This window comes from Vanessa atalanta, chromosome 5 (assembly GCF_905147765.1).
Source record: "Vanessa atalanta chromosome 5, ilVanAtal1.2, whole genome shotgun sequence".
Lineage (NCBI taxonomy): Eukaryota > Metazoa > Arthropoda > Insecta > Lepidoptera > Nymphalidae > Vanessa > Vanessa atalanta.
This window is the reverse complement of record NC_061875.1, coordinates 9,262,057-9,281,568: the sequence shown is the minus strand read 5'-3', so window position 1 is coordinate 9,281,568 and position 19,512 is coordinate 9,262,057. Positions and strand designations below refer to the sequence as shown.

Here is a 19,512-nt window from a genome sequence, read left to right as displayed (position 1 = left end):
TTCATATTATTACCTTTTATTAGCTAAAAAATTATATTCGATTGCCCGATTTTATTATTAACTTGTGATTACATGCTAAAATTATGCTGATTACGATTTACTTATACAATGAAAAGGATGACGTTGTGCACGATTAGTGGCAGTACATCGCGGCTTCATTCCCGATACATTTTACAGGGTTTCGATTTTACTAGAACTTTGTTTAAAAGTTACAATATAACTAATAGACGCACCAACGTTTTTCATATATATAGAGTGCCTATTCGAATTCAGCTATGTAGAATAAAAAAATAATTTACTTCAAGATTGCAGCAGGTCCAATATAAACTATACTGACCTACTCAAGTTCACACAATTCATCATACTTACGTATTTATATATACTTATGTATGAAATATTTCTTTAACTTGTATATATTATTCTTACTTATGCAATCTATATGGGGCATTTAGTTATAAAATAAAGAATACTATGATTATATTATATAATACTAAACTTCTGCAAATTAGTTTAATTGTACGACGACTAACTGCTCAAACTGCTTATTTCAACAGAATTTACAATTTCCACTTATAATTTTTAATTTTTCTAGATTATTAACAATTAAGGAGCTTGGTATATTATTTTTCTAATACAAAAATAAATAGTTTTTGTTCAAAAATATATGTTTACTTACGTGTATTGAATTTCTTTTTCGAATTGAAATGCAAGATATTTATTTGAATTTAACTTATATAAAAATACAAAAACCTTTGTTAGACATGGATTTTTATTGTGAAATTTCCAATAATAGTATTATACGCGCTGTCAATGTAATTAAACCTACGCAATGACTTGCATAATGTAATAATTTGCTTACAAACTATCAACAATATGGTAAGTGAGTGTTCTTAGTAAACTTTTTACGAAATTATTGCGAGCTGCTTAAAGTATGCAGTTAACGCTTTATGCTACTAATATTAGTGAAATCAACATTACCTTGGATAGATACTGTAGTTATAGATATAAAAGACGCCATTCTTAACTGAAATGTATCAGTTCACAGTTTGACTTAGCATCCTAAACAGAAAATAATCAAGTCAATATGTACTCCAAGGTATACAAACCCTCAATATATGTATATTAAGTGAAAGTGTTATAAGAATAAGTGTCATCTTCATCATTATTAGTGATTATTAAAAAAAAAGTTTTCAAAAAAATTAATTATATTTAAAAATACTTAATATTTTTATTTAGTCTAGAAAATATAAATTTATTATATAGTGATTTTTACAGACAGTTTTTGGAGCACTAATCAAATAAAAGTTTTTTTTTTTAAATTAACCTAGTTTTCCAACAGTTGATTTTAATCATAAATCTTTGCTTAACTTAAAAAATAGTACAATATTACCATTTTTATAATGATCTATCGTTTGTTTAATTTATATAAAATCTTTATTTACATACATAAATATTATTTAATAACATAATACAAAAACTAAATATTGGCTCTTTCGGTTTCAGGTGTTTTGTTTGGCCGCTCTTATCGCCGCTGTAGTGGCACATGAGCACGGCCACGCCCCCGCTTACTCATCTCAGCACATCTCTCGCCATGATGGTAAACCTGAAATAGTTCATGTTGGACATGGACACGAGGGTCATGGACACGATGGTCATGGACATGGACATGGATATGGACACGGCCACGCCATTGACTACTATGTAAGAATTTCACATGGAGTAATACATGATTAAGACAATGAATCCCAATAAATCACTAATTTCTTTTTATAATTAAAAAAATAATACATTAAATGATTAAACATAAATTACTTACTATAATTTACTAATATAGTAAATAATCTATGGGATTTAAGTATCGAAAGAGCTACTACTTATTTCTTTACCGGTTCTTCTTCTGAACCGATGAACCGTTAACTTTAAATGTAAATTGATCGTCTAAAGCGTCGATTCAAGAGTTAAAGAAGTATGTTTTAATTTTAAGCATTGCTTAAATAAAAGTATAATTTTTTTAATATCATTTTCAGGCATACCCCAAATACGACTTTGCATACAAAGTTGAGGACCACCACACCGGCGACATCAAGTCCCAGCATGAGAGCCGCGACGGTGATGTCGTTAAGGGCTACTACGCCTTACACCAGCCCGATGGCTCTGAAAGGGAGGTCCATTACCATGGCGACAAGCATACCGGGTAAATATTATCTACTCTTAGCAATTTTAAGTTTAAGCGTACTCACAAATTATACCGAAATACTATGATATGTACCTTCGCGTGCTCAGTAATATACATTGTTAAAAATTCCGTTAAATTTTCAATCAAAGCATTTTAGTTTGACATTTATTTACATACATTTATTATTTATAATATAATTCATAATGAGAATTTATTAATTAACAAGTAAAAAAGTAAACGATATTGATCAAGTAATACTAAACTTATTGACACAAGCGATATTATTATTTTTTTAAAAATAAACTTGGTTTGGGTTTCGGTCTATTTATTTATATCTTAAAAGGTATGCCTTTACATAATATGTATATAAGTAAGTAAGTTAATACTAATTTATATATTTTTTTTACAGTTTCCACGCTGACGTGAAATACGGTGTGCATCACATCGCTCCCCCTAAACATTATCACCATGACTGAATATTTGTTAACCAAATATGAAAACTTGTTGTCTTGTTATGTTATCGTCTTGGGCGTATTGTTGATTAATATTTTATATATTTTATACGAATAAAAGAACATCATCCTATTCATACCTTTTCATTCATCACCTTTGCGATATAATTGATAGTATTTTTTGAATTCTGAAGTAAAAAAAAAAGTATTTATATCAAAATTTAATAAAAGGTTATGTTAACTGAACATTTCAATTACAAATAAATGCAACGGAATTACAGTTGACTTTTAATTTCTAAAGATATATAGTCGATTAAAGTCAGTCTCGGATTTTGTAGATCTTATTTCGTCAATAAATCAAATTTAAGTTTATTATATAATAATAAATTTATTCACATTGTGAATATTTTAGTCCATAAATAAATATTATTTTAATAATTGGACGACAGCGCCTCTTATACATTCTATAATACCATTATCGTCTCGATGTAAAATAAGCTGTAAATTTGACCTCTGTCAGTCAATTTATCAGATACACAAAAGCTGTGTTTATAAAGATAATAGCCATTCAATATAAATACACTTGGCACAAAAACAAGAAAAGTAACAAAATAAAAGAATTAAAGAAACTAGGCTGGCTATGCAACTTAGATACGGTCATGGTCACGGGCGCATGCACTTATATTTTAAAGATATTTTAACCTACTGTGACGTGACTATCGTATTTACAGATAGAATAGAGTAAAAACAAAATACGGTTATATACAAAAGGTAATTGGTGATATACACAGAATCAAAATATACAAACATATTTTAGATTGCTTTATTTGAAAAGTTAATATAATAACCATCCTTTGTATATATAAAATTGAGGATTGCGATCTAAATTCCGTATTTGACAATAAATTAATAATATCAAAAATATTTTAAATTTCGAACAATGAACTTAAACAGACCACATGACAATACATTTGTTCGTTTAAATCAAAAGTATATTGTTTAAGCTTATTGTCCTATCTGTATTTAAATATTAAAAAAATATTTTCGTGTAAAGGAGTTTGGTTTACTAAAAAATGTAAACCGATGTTAAGAATAGTTCCGGTGAAGAGATAACACTTTTTATATCAGAAATTTATTGATTGTTATAATATCTGGTATTATGAAATTATTACTTTTTTTTCTAAAACCTATATCTTCCTATATTTAACTAATAATCTTTTGTTTCATTTTATCCAAAATCTATACTGATATTATAAATGCGAACGTAACTCTGTCTGTGAGTTACTCTTGCACAGCCAAACAACTGAACTGCATTTGACGATATTTGATGTGCAGCTTGAACTCCTAGGAAAAGGACCAAGGCTTTTTATATCTAATACCTGACGACTAACCCCTTAAGTGCGTGTGAAGGCGCAGGCGACAATTAGTATAATATATTTCTTCATTTTTATTTTTATTAAATAAATGGGAATGCGTTTCGAATTTATGTCTCGTATCGTATAATAGAAGATATGATTTTACTTACTTTTACCAACTTACTCTTTCTTAAGATGCATATAATAATCTATTACGAAATATAAACAGACTAACCATACCATTAAAGTCTTATAACAAAACTAAGCATAAAATTTATTTCTCATGTCTAGACTGAATAATTAATACCTTAAGCCTGAAAAGAGTTTGTATAAAACTTCTTAGAAGTAATAAAACTGTTTCGTTTTTTGTTTTCCAACCATTCAAATCTGTTTTAAGGAAATGTAGTAAATATTTTTTGACAATTAACTATATGATAGTCCTTTGTTTAAAGTAACATAGAAAAATTATTTCAGTGCTTACTAATTTACAACATTGCTCTGTGCAACATAGTGTTATAGTAAAATTTTAATCTAATATAATTTGTTCAGTCACATATAGCTTACTATATTCAAAACAATATAACCTACTTGTTATATGCAAGATATAAAAATTATAATACATAGGCCTTATAGTCCATCTTAACTTAAGCATTTTTTTAGAATACGATACATATTAATTTTTGGCAAAATTTTATTGCTTTATTATTTACCGAAAATGCTGAAAGTTTATTATGTTACGTTATTTATTTTTAAATCATACCGAGTAAAATTAAAATCTACAGTATTATAACATGTTGATTACGTACACGAATTATAAACAACAATAAAATATTAATTAAATAAATTAAAAAACAAAAATAAATTATTACGTAAAAACTAAATTTTATTGAATGCATTTTGCCCTTAGCTTACTTATACAATTCACTTACATTATTTTGGTAAAGTATTGGGTAAATTGGAATTGCACCTACACGCAATACAGATGCCTTTAATGTCTACATAAAACAGTTTATTAATAATTACAGCCTGTTAATGTTTCCCTGCTGGACTAAGGCTCAATCTGAGGAGAAGGTTTGGATCTAATTAGACCACGGGTCAATGCGGGATTGTGGATACACGTGTAGTAGATATTCACGCATACTTAACCAGGAGCAAGTTTTCTCACGCTGTTTTCATTTACCGCCGAGCACGAGATGAATTATAAATACACACTAAGAACATAGAAGCAGGTGCTGATCCCTTAATCGGTTAAGATGCATACGTTATTACTTATTACCACTGGGTCGTCTCAGTTCTGATTTTGGGATATTCTTAACAAAAATACTGATGTAAATAAAGCTGAAAACGAAAAGTTCTGTAATAATTATAATTTATCAAAATATAAAATGTTATTTCAAAAACAAACGAAACAATACATAAAAAAATATGTTTTATCCTCAATAAAACACCATAATGATTTTTTTACCCCTCTTTCATTCTTATAACGGTCATTCATGCTGCATAGATATTTAGCTAAACGTACGTGTCACTATTAAGAAACAATTGCAAATATTGTGTACAGCGTTCTGAAATATATTTATTGGACGTTGCGTATAGTGAAATTATTTTCATTACCCTTGCTATTATAGATATAAAAGACATGAAATTTTGTTACAACGTATCATTTGGTACAGAATTTTATCAAGAGGTGTTTATAAGATACAAACAAAATGTTTTTCAAGGTAATTTTTTTATATATTGCTCTTAAACATAGAACTATATATGACAGAAAACTTAATTTTAACAAATAGTAAGGTTTTAAATCTCAAAGTGTGGTGTTTTTATTTTTGTTTTTTTTTTTTAAATCATATTTATGAGTGTGTTTATTTGAGTTCGGCGCAGAAAAACTTGCATAGATAGAAATTCTACCATATTATATATTCACCAAAAGAGCAGTAAATGAGCAAAGTAGATAAGATCAAAACTTATAACTGAAGGAAGGTTTTTACTCAGGAGGTATGACTTTACATATATTATATGGGTAATATTATCTTTCAGATTCTGTGTTTCGCTGCCTTCGCTACTGTTGCTGTAGCGCATGCCCACGTAGCTTACTCATCACAGCACATTTCTCGTCACGACGGACATCCTCACATCGTACATGTTCATGGACACGGACATGGTCACGGACACGGACATGTTGATTATCATGTTAGTAATCATGGTCAAAATTTTGATCACTGATGAACAATTTTATTAATAATGAAATTTATATTTTAATAACAACCAGCTAGTCTTAAGGCTCTGTGCAAACCAATCTGGGTGGCTAACAAAGACTCATCAATTAGTTGATCGCTTGAAATTTAATTACCGTTTGAAGGACGAAGTTAAGTTATAAGCAAGTCAAGTTAAATTATAAGCACAAAGTACATAATATTATAAACGGATTGATTTTTAATAGCTGCCCTATCGTATATATATACTTGTGAAAATTTGAATATTTTTTGTAATTTTTTGATTGTAAGCATGTGCCTACTTCGAAGTAAACATTGGTTCCAGGCTCACCCAAAGTACCATTTCGAGTATAAGGTAAATGACAAACACACGGGCGACATCAAGTCTCAACACGAGAGCCGCGATGGTGATGTTGTAAAGGGATACTATTCACTCCACCAACCAGACGGCTCTGTAAGGACTGTCCACTATCATGGCGACCATCACACTGGGTAAGAATACTAATTTAAAAGACAACTTAAAAAAAAGGTTCATCATTTGGCTTTGCCTCATTTTACCATCCGGTTGAAAAGTGTTTCCATATCATAACAACAACAACACAACCTTCGACATTCATAATATATATGTTTTTAATTTTTTTTTTTACTGAGTCACAATTCTTATGTAAGATGTTTTTTTTAAAAAAATATTACAAATTAATTATTTTGTTCACAGATTCCATGCTGATGTTAAATACGCCGTTCATCATATCGTCCCTAAGAAACACCACCATTAATTGATATTAATTTGTTTGATTTATTATTAACTCTAAGATCTTAATAAATATTATGTGATTCTTTTATATTAAGATTCATATTAGTATCTACGAGCTGTTTATTATGTTATTTGTTAACAAAATGTTTTTATTTTTGTAAATAAAACATATGAATATACTTCAGATTTTTGAATATTTCCATATAATATATGTCAATCTTAAAATCTTAAATATAAACAACAGTGGATTATATGTTTGTAATTCATATAATAGATAAAGACTAATCATAAGGCCATGTAAAGGTGCTATTAAAATAGTTCAAACTATAGTTGAAATAAATTAAATTCAAAAAAGAATATTAGCAAAGTTATTAAGACTAAAGAGCCTTATGTACCATTATTATGAGCACTTTTTTTAATGTTTCATGGACGTTATTTTTGACGTTTTGAATATAAACATATAACCTATCCTTATATATTTGACTTCTTTTGACAGCGTCACAAATTCGAATTTAAAAATTGTTCATTAATTTACGCGTGAACAATCAATTTAGATTTTCTGATCCAGCTCAACTCAAATACATATTAGTATAATTTCATGAAATTGCTGAATTCATGGCATGCTCCGATTTTCGTGTCAAAACCAATGTATAACTTATTCCAATGGAAGTAGAAAAAAAGATAAACAAACTTTAGATTTACGTATTTCATGCGATTTGCTAATAACTCAGCTATATTGTGCTATGATTAATATAACTTTATTTATAATATAACACTATTACACTTAACCACTTATTTCCACATTAATTTTACTTAAACATAAAAGTTTCATCGACGTTCAAAACGCCATTTTTTCGGAAATCCATAGTGAATGTCATAGATTAATCAAGCTCTCGACCAATGACATCGCGTCAATTTGCCGTGAAATGTTGTTTATTTGGTATTTATATTATCTGCTATAATTAATTAATTACTGTCATGACATCTTAAGTGCTAAATATAAACTTAGGAGATCGGAACATTGAGGATAAATTACGACTTACTATATATGTACCTATATATATGATTAACAATTGCGCAGTCCTTATTACAATAAATTAATTACATTTAAATGAAGTCGATTTACAATATCGAATTTTAGTTACGTGGATTTAGGAGAGAATAGCATCATCTTAATTATTGTGTTCAATTTTTGCATAATATACTTATTTATATGAATGAAATTTGGAGGTAGAGGTAGTCTCGAGTAGGTCATAGGCTACTTTTCCTGGAAAATGTACCTACCAACTGCAACCTAGCCACTCCACCTCTCTCCTAATAATCGTGTGAAGCCGAGGGCCGAAACTAGTAATGATATAAATTATATAGGTACATTTATTGTTAACACTAAAACAATTTTAATGAATTCGAATGGCTTCTATCAAAAAGTATGTGTGTATGTATATAAATTATTACTATAAATAGTCTCGGTAAAAAAGATACACGTTTTTTAAACAAAAAATAATGTTTAGCCTTATTTTTAATTTTATAAGATAAAACACACTGCGCATAAATTTCAATAAATCAATGTAAGATTTCCTCCTAGCCATTTACAACTATGATAGCCATTCTAAAATTGAGACTAACCAATTACGCAGGACATATTATTGCGCACAAATATGTGCGTAAACACAGGTTTATTATCTATTTCCGCACTCACACAATAATGAGATGGAAAATCCGATACGACACGAAAGAGTTCCAAACGTAGGACCAACAGTTTCAAGTGCTGTCCGACCCACGTGAGTACACAATTCCAACTTCCGGTATGCTATTGAGAACCATTAACCAATAAAATTAATTAATCTTGTATAAATATTAATAAAAAATATATTTATATTTCAATCATATGACGTAGAGTTCCTGATTTTTGCAACACATATTCAGTAATCAACAAGTAATTACAATTTTTTAAAAATAATTCAGAAAGCGTTAAAGTTCATCGGTTTGTAGTCTTAAATCATTAAATAGCGTTAATAATATAATTGTATAAGATCGTTAATGGCCATCGGGTTAATCACGAAACATAACTAAACCACTGTTGCATAAAATTATAGATAAATATGTTAGATAATGTGTTACTAAAACTGTAAAGAATTCGCTTACAATATCGTTAAGAAAATATTTCTTAATTTTAATTTAACTAACTGCTTATTAAAGCTCAATATAACGGTAATTGTATTGCGGGGACAGTCACTATAACCATTTTACGAAACGCTCGCAAATTCTCTATACGTAAACACATAATGCAATATTTTTAACTAGCAATTAGTTTTAGTGAAATCAATAAACCTCCGCTAGTTACCCTTGTGGCTGATATATAAAACATGAGTTTTAGTTAAAATATTATCAGTTAAATTCTTGAGTTAGAGACGTGAACAATACATAAATACATAAAAATGTTCGCTAAGGTAAAATATATATTTTTTAATTCTTTTAATTTTCATATTCTTATTTTGGAATTGTATTATCAAGTTGTGTGAGTTTTTTAAAGTAATGGGATTATTGTCATTTTGTAGGTTTTAAAAAATCTTACTGTTTGGGTTTTCAAGTTTAAAAAGGGTCTTAAGGCTTTTTATACGTCCATTTTGATAGTTTTCAATATCAATTATCGTTTATGTTGTTTTGTTATTTAAAGGGCAAACTAGATCCTGTCTCTGAACGTATTAATAAACTATAAGGAAGGAATAAGTTCATAAGCTTGTATTGGCAAATTTTATAAAAATATATTGACATAATGTTTTGATTTAGAACCATACCAAATCAATAAGCAAGAACATGTTCATAAATGTTACTTTAAATTCGCAGGTGTTGTGCTTCGCTGCCCTCGTTACGATTGCCGTGGCTCAATATGGCCACGGTCATGGATCTGCTTATTCGTCACAGCACATCTCCCGTCACGACGGACATCCTGAAATCGTACATGGTCATGGTGGCTATGAACATGGTCACGGCCATGGCCATATCGATTACTATGTAAGTGATTATATATTTAATAAAAATTCTAACATATATCACCATACGTATTATAATTTTAATACCTATATGATGAAGAAAGGATTTTGAGTATATATTTGATTAACAAATTCATTATTTAATTGGTATGTTTTAAGGCCTATCCCAAATACGAATTCGAATACAAAGTAGAAGACCACCATACCGGCGACATCAAGTCTCAACACGAGAGCCGCGACGGTGATAATGTAAAGGGTTACTACGCTCTTCACCAACCCGATGGTTCTGAAAGGGCAGTTCACTACCATGGTGATCACCACTCTGGGTAAGTGTTTGTAATCAGATTTACTAGTAGTGCTCAACACAACTCAACTCTACAGTTATCAAAATAATTTTTTGATAAAGGTATTCAATGAATTAGTTAAAATCACTGGATCGGAGTATAGGTAACCCAAGGTGATCTCTTCATTTAATTTGTCTTGTTTTATTCATTGTTACAAGAACAAATATCTATTTATAAAAGGCTACTATACTGTATAAGATACTGTATATAATTTGATTTATTCACAAATATTGTATTGCTAGAAGAATTGACTCCACGATTATTATGAACACAATTAAAAGGTAGAAAGCTGTGAAATCTAGGTTCGGTCTAAGTCCGTTAATGTAATTATATTTAATTGATTATTTTTATAGTTTCCTATAATTGAGCAACAGTATAGAGCAACAATCGTTGAAAATAATTGCAACTTTGACACTGTGATTTAATATATACACGATTTGTATTTGTTATAAAATGCAAAATATGTTAATTCAAGGGGTTGTATTAATTGTCCAAATATTTATAATAAGAAAAAAAAACATAGCTTTAAATCATTAAAAATTGATTCAAACAATTTATTATTATTACTTGTTGGTAACAAAAAGAGGTTTTTAAACAGACTTTTCATTAATTTCAGCTTCCACGCCGATGTCAAATACGATACGCACCATCTCGTCCCGAAACATCATCATTAAGCGTTGAGCATTATTTACGATAAGCGTCCTGTGATCTTTTAACAATATTTTTTGTATTTTATTGTATAAATGTTGTTATTGATAATTTCTTCTTGAATCTTGCTAATTTAATACTACTTTTGTTGCTGCGTTTGGTCCTTCCTTGTTGTTTCTGTTGTTACAAAGTGATATTGTAGGTAAAATGAACATGATTGGACTCTGTAAATAAAATTCACTTTCGTTTTTAATTCTGTTTGTTTTATTATTAAGACTTAAGAAAAAAAGTAACCCCCAAAAAACAAATAATTGATCAAACATATAAAATTAATAACAAAAAAATATAATATTAAAAATTAATAAAAAACATAATGAATGAAATATGCTAATGTAAATTGAATTCTTCGATACAAATCGACGTTTGTTTTATATTTTTCTAGTCTGTTTAATTTGTAATGCATTAAACTATTTTAAAAAGAAAACCATTAATATTTTTTTTTTTTTTGGCAAATTGAATGAGATATTGGCATAGTAATATATAGTAAATATATAGCAAGCAAGCATTAATATCGCTTATAACACACCATATTAAAAACGATTATTATATACATAATATTTTTAACATTTCATCCTATATATTTTGAACTCTAGATGGATTTTATTATACTTACAATATTATTAAACTTTAGTATTACTTGTATACGAATGTATAATCTAATTTAAATACTGTTTTTAGATTATTAATATACATAAAATCTTATCTACTTTATTGACTAAAAATTTTAGTTTCAAACTCCAGTTCGATTCGATTTTGTCGACAGTTCCAGTTAAAAACTAAGTTATTTGATTTTTTAGTCAAGTAATTCGGCTTCCCAGTACTTGAAAAATTGTTTATACCTCGTAATGTACGTAACGCTATTGAACTCACGCAGTCGTTTCGGATTACCATCCCATTAAATCAAGAAAAAGGATTGAGAACACAGATGCACTCATCAGTATTTGCGCAAGCATTGGTGGATTCTAATATCTGTGTTTGTTATTCTTTTAGAATGGCTACTGTTATTGACATCAGCTAGGAGAGCGTAGATTTCGGTGTTTTAGACAAAGCAATTATATGATTAATCATGAAACGTATTGCACTTTTACAATATGTTTCAAGGTCATTTTTATTCGATACACTACTCGAACTCGAACTGAAAATAAAAACTCACTTTAATTAGTTACGCCTGATAAAACCTATATATAAGGAATGCATTTTACTGAAAAATCATGAGAAACATTGAATCGTAATCACTAAAATGTATTCGAAGGTATTTTGTCGACCAAATTAATTAAAGTGATAGTAATCTAATTTCATTTTATATAATTAGTTAATGCAAATCATTTTTCGTAAATATTCAATGTGTAAGTAAAGACAATTTTAAAACTTTTTTAGATCCTTTACTTCGTGGTTTTCCTTGCGGCCGTCGTAGCTGATGACCACGATCATGGCTATGGATTTGCGTATTCGTCACAGCATATATCTCGTTACGATAGTCCTCCCGAAATTATACACATTCATGGTGATCATGGCGGCGCACATGGTCATGAAGGGGAAGGTGGAAACAGAGATGGGCATGGTCATGGAGAAATTGGTTACTATGTAAGTCAACAAAATGTTAATACTAAGTTTTAAGATACTTAAGTGACCGTCAAGTGTCCTGCTTATTATAAACTCATGTTTACCTTTCAGACTCATCCAAAATATACATTTACATACGTAGTTAAAGACCCTCATACTGGTGATAAAAAATCTCAGCACGAGAGTCGCGATGGGGACGTGGTGAAGGGCGTGTACTCGCTACAGCAACCAGACGGCTCCGAAAGAACCGTGCACTACCATGGCGACCGCAACACTGGGTGAGCTTATGTGATATTTAATTACAAATTAGAGACATTAATGGCATATGTATCATTTATAGTGTTTTGTTCATTTGTTAGCCAATGTTTACTTTCAGCCATTACATTGGCTCTGGGAGAAAATTGATATATATTCCTTACAACATGAATTTACATTCAACTATAAAACCTATATTTGTTATAATGAACTGATGTGTTCATAAAATTTGAATTTTTCTTAGTGTTGTACTACCCTAAAATCTATTTTGATTACGTTTTTATATTTTAATCTTTATCTAAATACTGTACTGCAGGTTTAATGCCGATGTGAAATACGGCACCTACCACGTCGTTCCAGAATACCATCATCACCACTAGTAGAAAAATGATCCTGATAATGAAAATTTTTAATTATCAATCAAGTTCCAGACTTAAATATAATTTTAAACGTATTTTGAATTGTTTTACTGTCAATAATTGTATTTAATAAAAACCATTTTTTTATAAATATTCATAACAAATATAAAAATAAAAATATTGATCAATTAATATTTGTTTGATTTTAAATTGAACTACATTCATAAAATAAAACACCAAAAGGTAATTCAAGACTAACTGAAATAGCAATAACTTATAAATGATTATCTTTCGTTTTAAATTTTCACTTTAGAGTCAGTAAATCTTTAGTGCTAAGTTTACGGTCTACAACAGGATCCCAGAAAGCGTTCAAAATACCTATGTTGTCAAATTAAAAAAAAAATTAAGGAATGCTTGTGTGCGAAAGGTTATTATGGAATCGGTGAGTTTATGATTGGTAGCACACCATGGGAATGAAACGATCGTCTCCTGGCTATTTCTTTTCATAATGAATATATGTAAATAACAAAACTGAAAAAAAAATGACCCGCTGAGTTTTAGGTGAGGTAATAAATCTAATATCTTATTATACTAATAATTGATTTCTGAATTATAATAAGCTGCTTTTATGTATGATTTCACTCCGTATCTCCCTCGTCAAATGTCAATAATTATTTATTCATGACATCATCAACAAAATACTCACATATACATACTAGACATTTTTTATTATATGGTAGAGTAAAGAAAGCTTAAAATAAAATCAAAACGATTTAAGAACTACATAGTTTATTTATAAATATACACTGGTTTAGTAAAAATGCTTAGGGACGACATGATGCGTATCGTATTTTACATCAGCGTGGAATCTGAAAATAAAATTATACATTAATTCCAAATGTTGTCTTTTTTAATACAACATATAAAACTAAGCTTTTTATTACGATACAAGAGAGAAGTTATAAAAGTAAAAAAATACGCCAACACTACTTTTTCATAAAAAATATTTCATGTTTGTAACCTAAATTGAAATTAGAAAGGTTCTATTTACCCATTGTGGTGGTCACCGTGGTAGTGCACGGTTCTCTCGGAGCCGTCTGGTTGGTGCAGCGAGTACACGCCCTTCACCACGTCACCGTCGCGACTCTCGTGTTGATACTTCATGTCACCCGTATGGTAATCCTCTACTTTGTAGTCGAACGTGTACTTAGGATGTGTCTGAAATTAACCACAACAACATAATCAAATTCGCTCCTACATAGCTTTTTAAAAACGATGCGCGCCAGTTAATGATAACGAATAAAAGTAATCTGGCATATTTTCACAATAATAATTAATATAATATATCTTATCTTTTTATATATCCTGGTTCAAATGTAAATGAAGTATCGTGATATTATCTAAGTGTCAAAAAGTTGCGTACGAGCTTGTTTTTCCATGAACATACTTACGTGGTAATCTACATGATGACCGTGAATATTGACGATATCAGGATGTCCGTCATGACGAGAGATGTGTTGTGACGAGTACGCTGCTCCGTGCCCGTAGCCGTATTGGGCTACGGCGACAGCGACGACGGCAAAGAAACACAATACCTGTGATTTTACATTGATTATATTATATATTTTCTATAATTAACTTAATTTTTTTAAAGGCGGTGTAGTAATAAAAAATGTAAAACATTAAATCTTGTTATATACCTTAGAAAACATTTTTTTCTGTTATGACTATTCTCAACAGTCACCAGTCAAGTGATACATATCAAGAACATGTCAATTATTTTATACTACCTTTAACGATAGAAACCAATAACAATGTAGTAATTAAATGCACGTACGTATGTAAGTGACATATGTATAACCCTGGATTAGATATGGTCAATTCACAAAGACATTAAACTAAATCAATTTTGAGTTCGATTTTGTCTCTTAATTTCAGTTACCTTACTAGCATATATAGCATTCTTACATTAGTACGATATGGATACTATTGGAATGGCATAGATTTGTAATTAATAAGAACCTAAAGAAAGATTAATCTCAGCAAATCATCTGTTTTTTTCACAATAGACTTACGGCATTAAATTTCAAAACCTAGTTATTTCAAATGGATATCATAAATATTTAAGAATGTTCCTTCCCGCAATACTTTCAGATTTATTCACCTTTTAAATATATGATTTTTTTTCATTATCCCGTTTTATAAATGTAATTTCAACAGCCTTGTTTGTCTTGTTGCTAATTTATGAGAATATCTCAAAGGCGTGGACTCAAACATAGGGTCATTAAAAGTTATTTTATGTTTGTAAGCCGATTATATTTTTTTATTTTTTATTAGCTATTGTCGAGCGAAGATAAAATGTATTCTCAATTTTCACATTTCGATTATTGAGTGAACTCTAGCTTAAATTAATTAATCATAATGCTTTATCAATCGCGGTCATCACTAGTATATAATTATTGCCATTTTTAAAAACGTAATAATAAATTCGTAATAAACGTAACAATAAAAACGTAATAAAAAAGAAGCTATGAGGTATATAATATGCTATTGTATTTACCCTGGTTGTCAGTGCATTGCAGGCCAATCGATTACTTATGCTCTTTACTGTATAAAAAAACAGTGTAAATGTTTTTACATAAAAAGAAAAAATAAAATGGAAGTCGTGATGTGGACCATTATGGCTTCTATTTTAATTTACTTTTACAGAAGTGTAGTACAGAACACATAAATATTAACCAAAGTATGCGGGCTAAAATCCAAGCAAGCACCACTTAATTTATATGTGATTTATTTGTTTATAATGCGTATAATTCTTGGTGGTGATATACAACATCATGGGAAACGCTGCATGTCTCTGTTGACAAACGTGTATCTCCGGGTCGCAAAAGAACATCGTGGCGACCGTGCAAAGGTCCCACGAATGTAGAGACTGTTACTATTATCACTATTATGTATTAGTTGTATTTAGCTAGCTACTAAGATATCCAAATATTTTTCATGACTAATATTGTTTAATTGAGGTAAATATACAGCAAAATCTATAATAACATTTTGAGATATAAGTCCACTAGCTTACCGTTGGCGGCTATACTACATCATATATATTTATATATATATATACAACATTTATATACATGTGTGACATTCAATAGAACAATTAATAAATAAATAAATATTGGACAACATCACATACATTACATCTGATCCCAATGTAAGTAGCTAAAGCACATGTGTTATGGAAATTCAGAAGTAACGACGGTACTACAAACACCAAGACCCAATACAACATAGAAAACGAATGAACTTTTTCTACATCGACTCGGCAGGGAATCGAACCCGGGACCTCGGAGTGGCGTACCCATGAAAACCGGTGTACACACTACTCGACCACGGAGAACGTCATTTAATTTAATAGAACAATAATTACACACAGTTAAAATTTATTTTTCTTTCCATTACGTTTTTGCAGTATATACTGATATCATGAGGCTCTTTTCGTAACTAGAAATACCTAATACCTAGAACAAGCTTACCTTTGTAAAATAAACCTCTATATACTCTATTCCAACCACAAGACGAGAAACGCCAAACAAACAACTTTTGACAGCAAATTGGCGCAATATCGATGGTCGAGCTTGATTAATCTATGATTTGCGAAAAAATGGCGTTTTGAAAGTCGACGAAATTGTTATCGGAATTTTGGAATTAAAATAAAGTGGAAATAAGTAGTTAAGTGCAATAGTGTTGTATTATAAATAAGATATTTTAATCATAAATTATTTGTAGTGCACAATATAGTTCTTTGAGTTATTAGCAAATCGTTTTGTCCTACTTCCATTGGAATAGGTTATATGTACGAACGAAATTTTCTTATTTGATCATCATAACAAAGTCAGCTTGATCGGTCTATATTGAAGTCTCTTGTATTTCATGGCGTATTTAAAATATACGAGGGACTTTTTTCATATTTCATAAGTAAGCCCAGGTAAGTTAAAGTCAGAAGGTTATAAATAGTATGATTTTGTTCGTTTGTTTTGCAATTATATAATTATATTATAAAGCTTAAGGTAAGTTTTTGATAATCTTATAGTCTTTTATTAAAAAAATGTTTATCGAATTTAAAATATTCTCCACAAGGTCCTTGATGCCGTATGCATAACGTATTAATGGAGCTGGACTCCTAGTAGAAGATCGCATGTTTGAATCCGGACACAACCCCTAAATTTTTTTGTACTTATTTTAGTTTTTTATTACATCTTATGAATGAAAATATCATAAGAAAACCACTTAAAATTAAGATGTAATAAAATTGTACCAATCTACATATATTGGGACTTATAAACCATCATCATCTCCTTAAACTAAAATATCCTTTATTTAAATAGGCTTTACAAGCACTTTTGAATCGTCAAGTTACAGACCTATATTTCAAGAAAAACTACCGTATCGGAATGTAAATTCTATTCAGAAGAACCGGCAAGAAATTCAGTAAGAGACAAATCCCTTGCCTATTCTTCACTCTCTTTTTCACAATAATATGACTTTTTTAACTTCAGTGATACTTTGTTATTTATGCCATTATTATCAGAGAAAATTATGAAAAGCTTTAGACTTTAATCCTTTAAAATATCTAAGAAAAGTTAAGCTATGAATAAAACATAAGTAGAAATAAGCATTAATGTTGTCTCAAAACTAATACTGTCATAATGAAAAATAAAATAATAATTAATCTAAATAAAATTCATTTATCAATAATTGGAATTTATTTATTCATTCAATCATGACTTCATTTAATAATGATGCTTCGGAACGATATGATGAGTGTCGTATTTCACGTCAGCATGGAATCTGAAAAAAAAGTAAAAAATAGTTATATTTATAATTTGTATTACAAAATAATGTAGAATATATTTTATTTAAGTAAGTAAATTTAATTGTAGTTTTTCCTCACCCGGTGTGGTGGTCACCGTGGTAGTGCACGGTCCGCTCAGAGCCGTCTGGTTGGTGCAGCGAGTACACGCCCTTCACCACGTCACCGTCACGAGTCTCGTGCTGAGACTTCATGTCACCCGTGTGGTGATCCTCCACTTTGTACTCAAATGTATACTTAGGGTGTGTCTAACATGGAATAAAATATTTTTATAAAAAACTTAAGAGAAAATTATATAAAATACTCGTTTAAAATAAGTCTTTCTTGCATCAAGCGATCTATACAGTGATAATATATAATTTAGATATTTTATTGATATAACTAAAATTGGTTTAAAAACATAATGATAATTACATAGTAGTCCGTTTGATGACCGTGCACGTTCACTATGTCGGGATGTCCGTCGTGACGAGAGATGTGTTGAGACGAGTACGCTGCTCCGTGTTCATAGCCGTATTGCGCTACAGCAACAGCGACAACAGACAGGAAAATCACGACCTTTTTAAATTAAACCAAATTTAAAAGATATTCTCCGAAAGAAAAATTAAAGATATATTTTTTTTTATTTCGAGGAAAATTAAAGTAGTACCTTTGAAAACATTTTGTAACAAAGTGGTACAATAAACTGATACGAAAAATATATGGTCCACATGTTTTATATTCACATTAATTGTCGGAACAAATCGTATAATTGTCAGATCATGTGTTAAATTGTAATAAAAATGTAGAACTAATAAAAACATATTATAAACCGGTCAACAAAAAGTCCACTAGAAGCTGAGAATACGAAATATTAAATAAAAGGTGCGTCTACCTAATTATGTGCGCGTGTGAGAAATTCTACTTATTAATAATAAAATAATAATAATTCAGAAGTTTTTCATTTTACACCACTTTAAAAAAATATTATTTTATTGGTGATAGGGTTATTTGAAAGTATTCCTGCGTAATATTAAATTCTACGGTATCACAGCAATATTATTATTAATAATATTGCTGTAATAATATTATTCATTATTAATAATATTAACCATTACAATTTTAAACGTAAATGAGCCGTTATAACTACTTGTACATTAGGCATGGTAGAATACCTCAGTTGGTTAATATTATTTACAGTGCCAATATAAAAATAGTGTTAAAATTATATCTTCAACTTTAATAATAGTAATGAAGATATTGTCCAGACTGATTTCGTTCACGGCGACCAATTTCATACGAATATATTACAGACGATTATTGTACCTTTTTCTTTATTTTTCTCAACCATAGATAGATAACCAAGCCCAATTGGTCACTGTATGGGATTCCACTAAATCCTTTCCGATGATTGCCCGTGACACGAATCGCCAAATGTGCGAGATACTTACAGAAATGCATCCGCTGTCTCAACAGTGCCGATTCACT

At 29.6% G+C, this 19,512-nt stretch overlaps 3 protein-coding genes across 3 annotated transcripts; 2 read left to right on the top strand and 1 right to left on the bottom strand.

Annotated features, from left to right (window-relative positions):
* Positions 1 to 1,044: 1,044 nt before the first annotated feature.
* LOC125064031 (histidine-rich glycoprotein-like) lies at positions 1,045 to 11,175 on the top strand. The gene is made up of 10 exons (XM_047670804.1): positions 1,045 to 1,096; positions 1,504 to 1,636; positions 2,020 to 2,194; positions 2,586 to 2,622; positions 6,021 to 6,173; positions 6,522 to 6,688; positions 6,912 to 6,948; positions 9,741 to 9,965; positions 10,103 to 10,269; positions 10,904 to 11,175. Exons 1-10 carry the CDS (start codon positions 1,085 to 1,087, stop codon positions 10,959 to 10,961), a joined length of 1,164 nt encoding a protein of 387 aa, XP_047526760.1. The 5' UTR covers positions 1,045 to 1,084; the 3' UTR covers positions 10,962 to 11,175.
* Positions 11,176 to 12,235: 1,060 nt separating this feature from the next.
* Positions 12,236 to 13,323, top strand: LOC125064055 (adult-specific cuticular protein ACP-20-like). The gene is made up of 4 exons (XM_047670832.1): positions 12,236 to 12,247; positions 12,373 to 12,579; positions 12,670 to 12,836; positions 13,130 to 13,323. Exons 1-4 carry the CDS (start codon positions 12,236 to 12,238, stop codon positions 13,191 to 13,193), a joined length of 450 nt encoding a protein of 149 aa, XP_047526788.1. The 3' UTR covers positions 13,194 to 13,323.
* Positions 13,324 to 13,947: 624 nt separating this feature from the next.
* LOC125064385 (histidine-rich glycoprotein-like) lies at positions 13,948 to 18,706 on the bottom strand. The gene is made up of 7 exons (XM_047671375.1): positions 18,695 to 18,706; positions 18,460 to 18,603; positions 18,127 to 18,293; positions 17,987 to 18,023; positions 14,624 to 14,767; positions 14,224 to 14,390; positions 13,948 to 14,041 (listed from the first exon to the last, which is right to left on the bottom strand). The coding sequence occupies exons 1-7, from the start codon at positions 18,704 to 18,706 to the stop codon at positions 13,984 to 13,986; spliced, it is 729 nt and encodes a 242-aa protein (XP_047527331.1). The 3' UTR covers positions 13,948 to 13,983.
* Positions 18,707 to 19,512: the final 806 nt, after the last annotated feature.

Excerpts from the sequence above, each read along its gene's own strand:
- LOC125064055 (XM_047670832.1), top strand. Across the intron at positions 12,580-12,669 it reads ATGGAGAAATTGGTTACTAT|ACTCATCCAAAATATACATT; the intron begins GTAAGTCAACAA and ends TTTACCTTTCAG. Across the intron at positions 12,837-13,129 it reads CATGGCGACCGCAACACTGG|GTTTAATGCCGATGTGAAAT; the intron begins GTGAGCTTATGT and ends ACTGTACTGCAG.
- LOC125064031 (XM_047670804.1), top strand. Across the intron at positions 2,195-2,585 it reads CATGGCGACAAGCATACCGG|TTTCCACGCTGACGTGAAAT; the intron begins GTAAATATTATC and ends TTTTTTTTACAG. Across the intron at positions 6,174-6,521 it reads ACGGACATGTTGATTATCAT|GCTCACCCAAAGTACCATTT; the intron begins GTTAGTAATCAT and ends CATTGGTTCCAG.
- LOC125064385 (XM_047671375.1), bottom strand. Across the intron at positions 14,391-14,623 it reads GTCATCATGTAGATTACCAC|ACACATCCTAAGTACACGTT; the intron begins GTAAGTATGTTC and ends GGTTAATTTCAG. Across the intron at positions 14,042-14,223 it reads CACGGTGACCACCACAATGG|ATTCCACGCTGATGTAAAAT; the intron begins GTAAATAGAACC and ends TTTTATTTTCAG.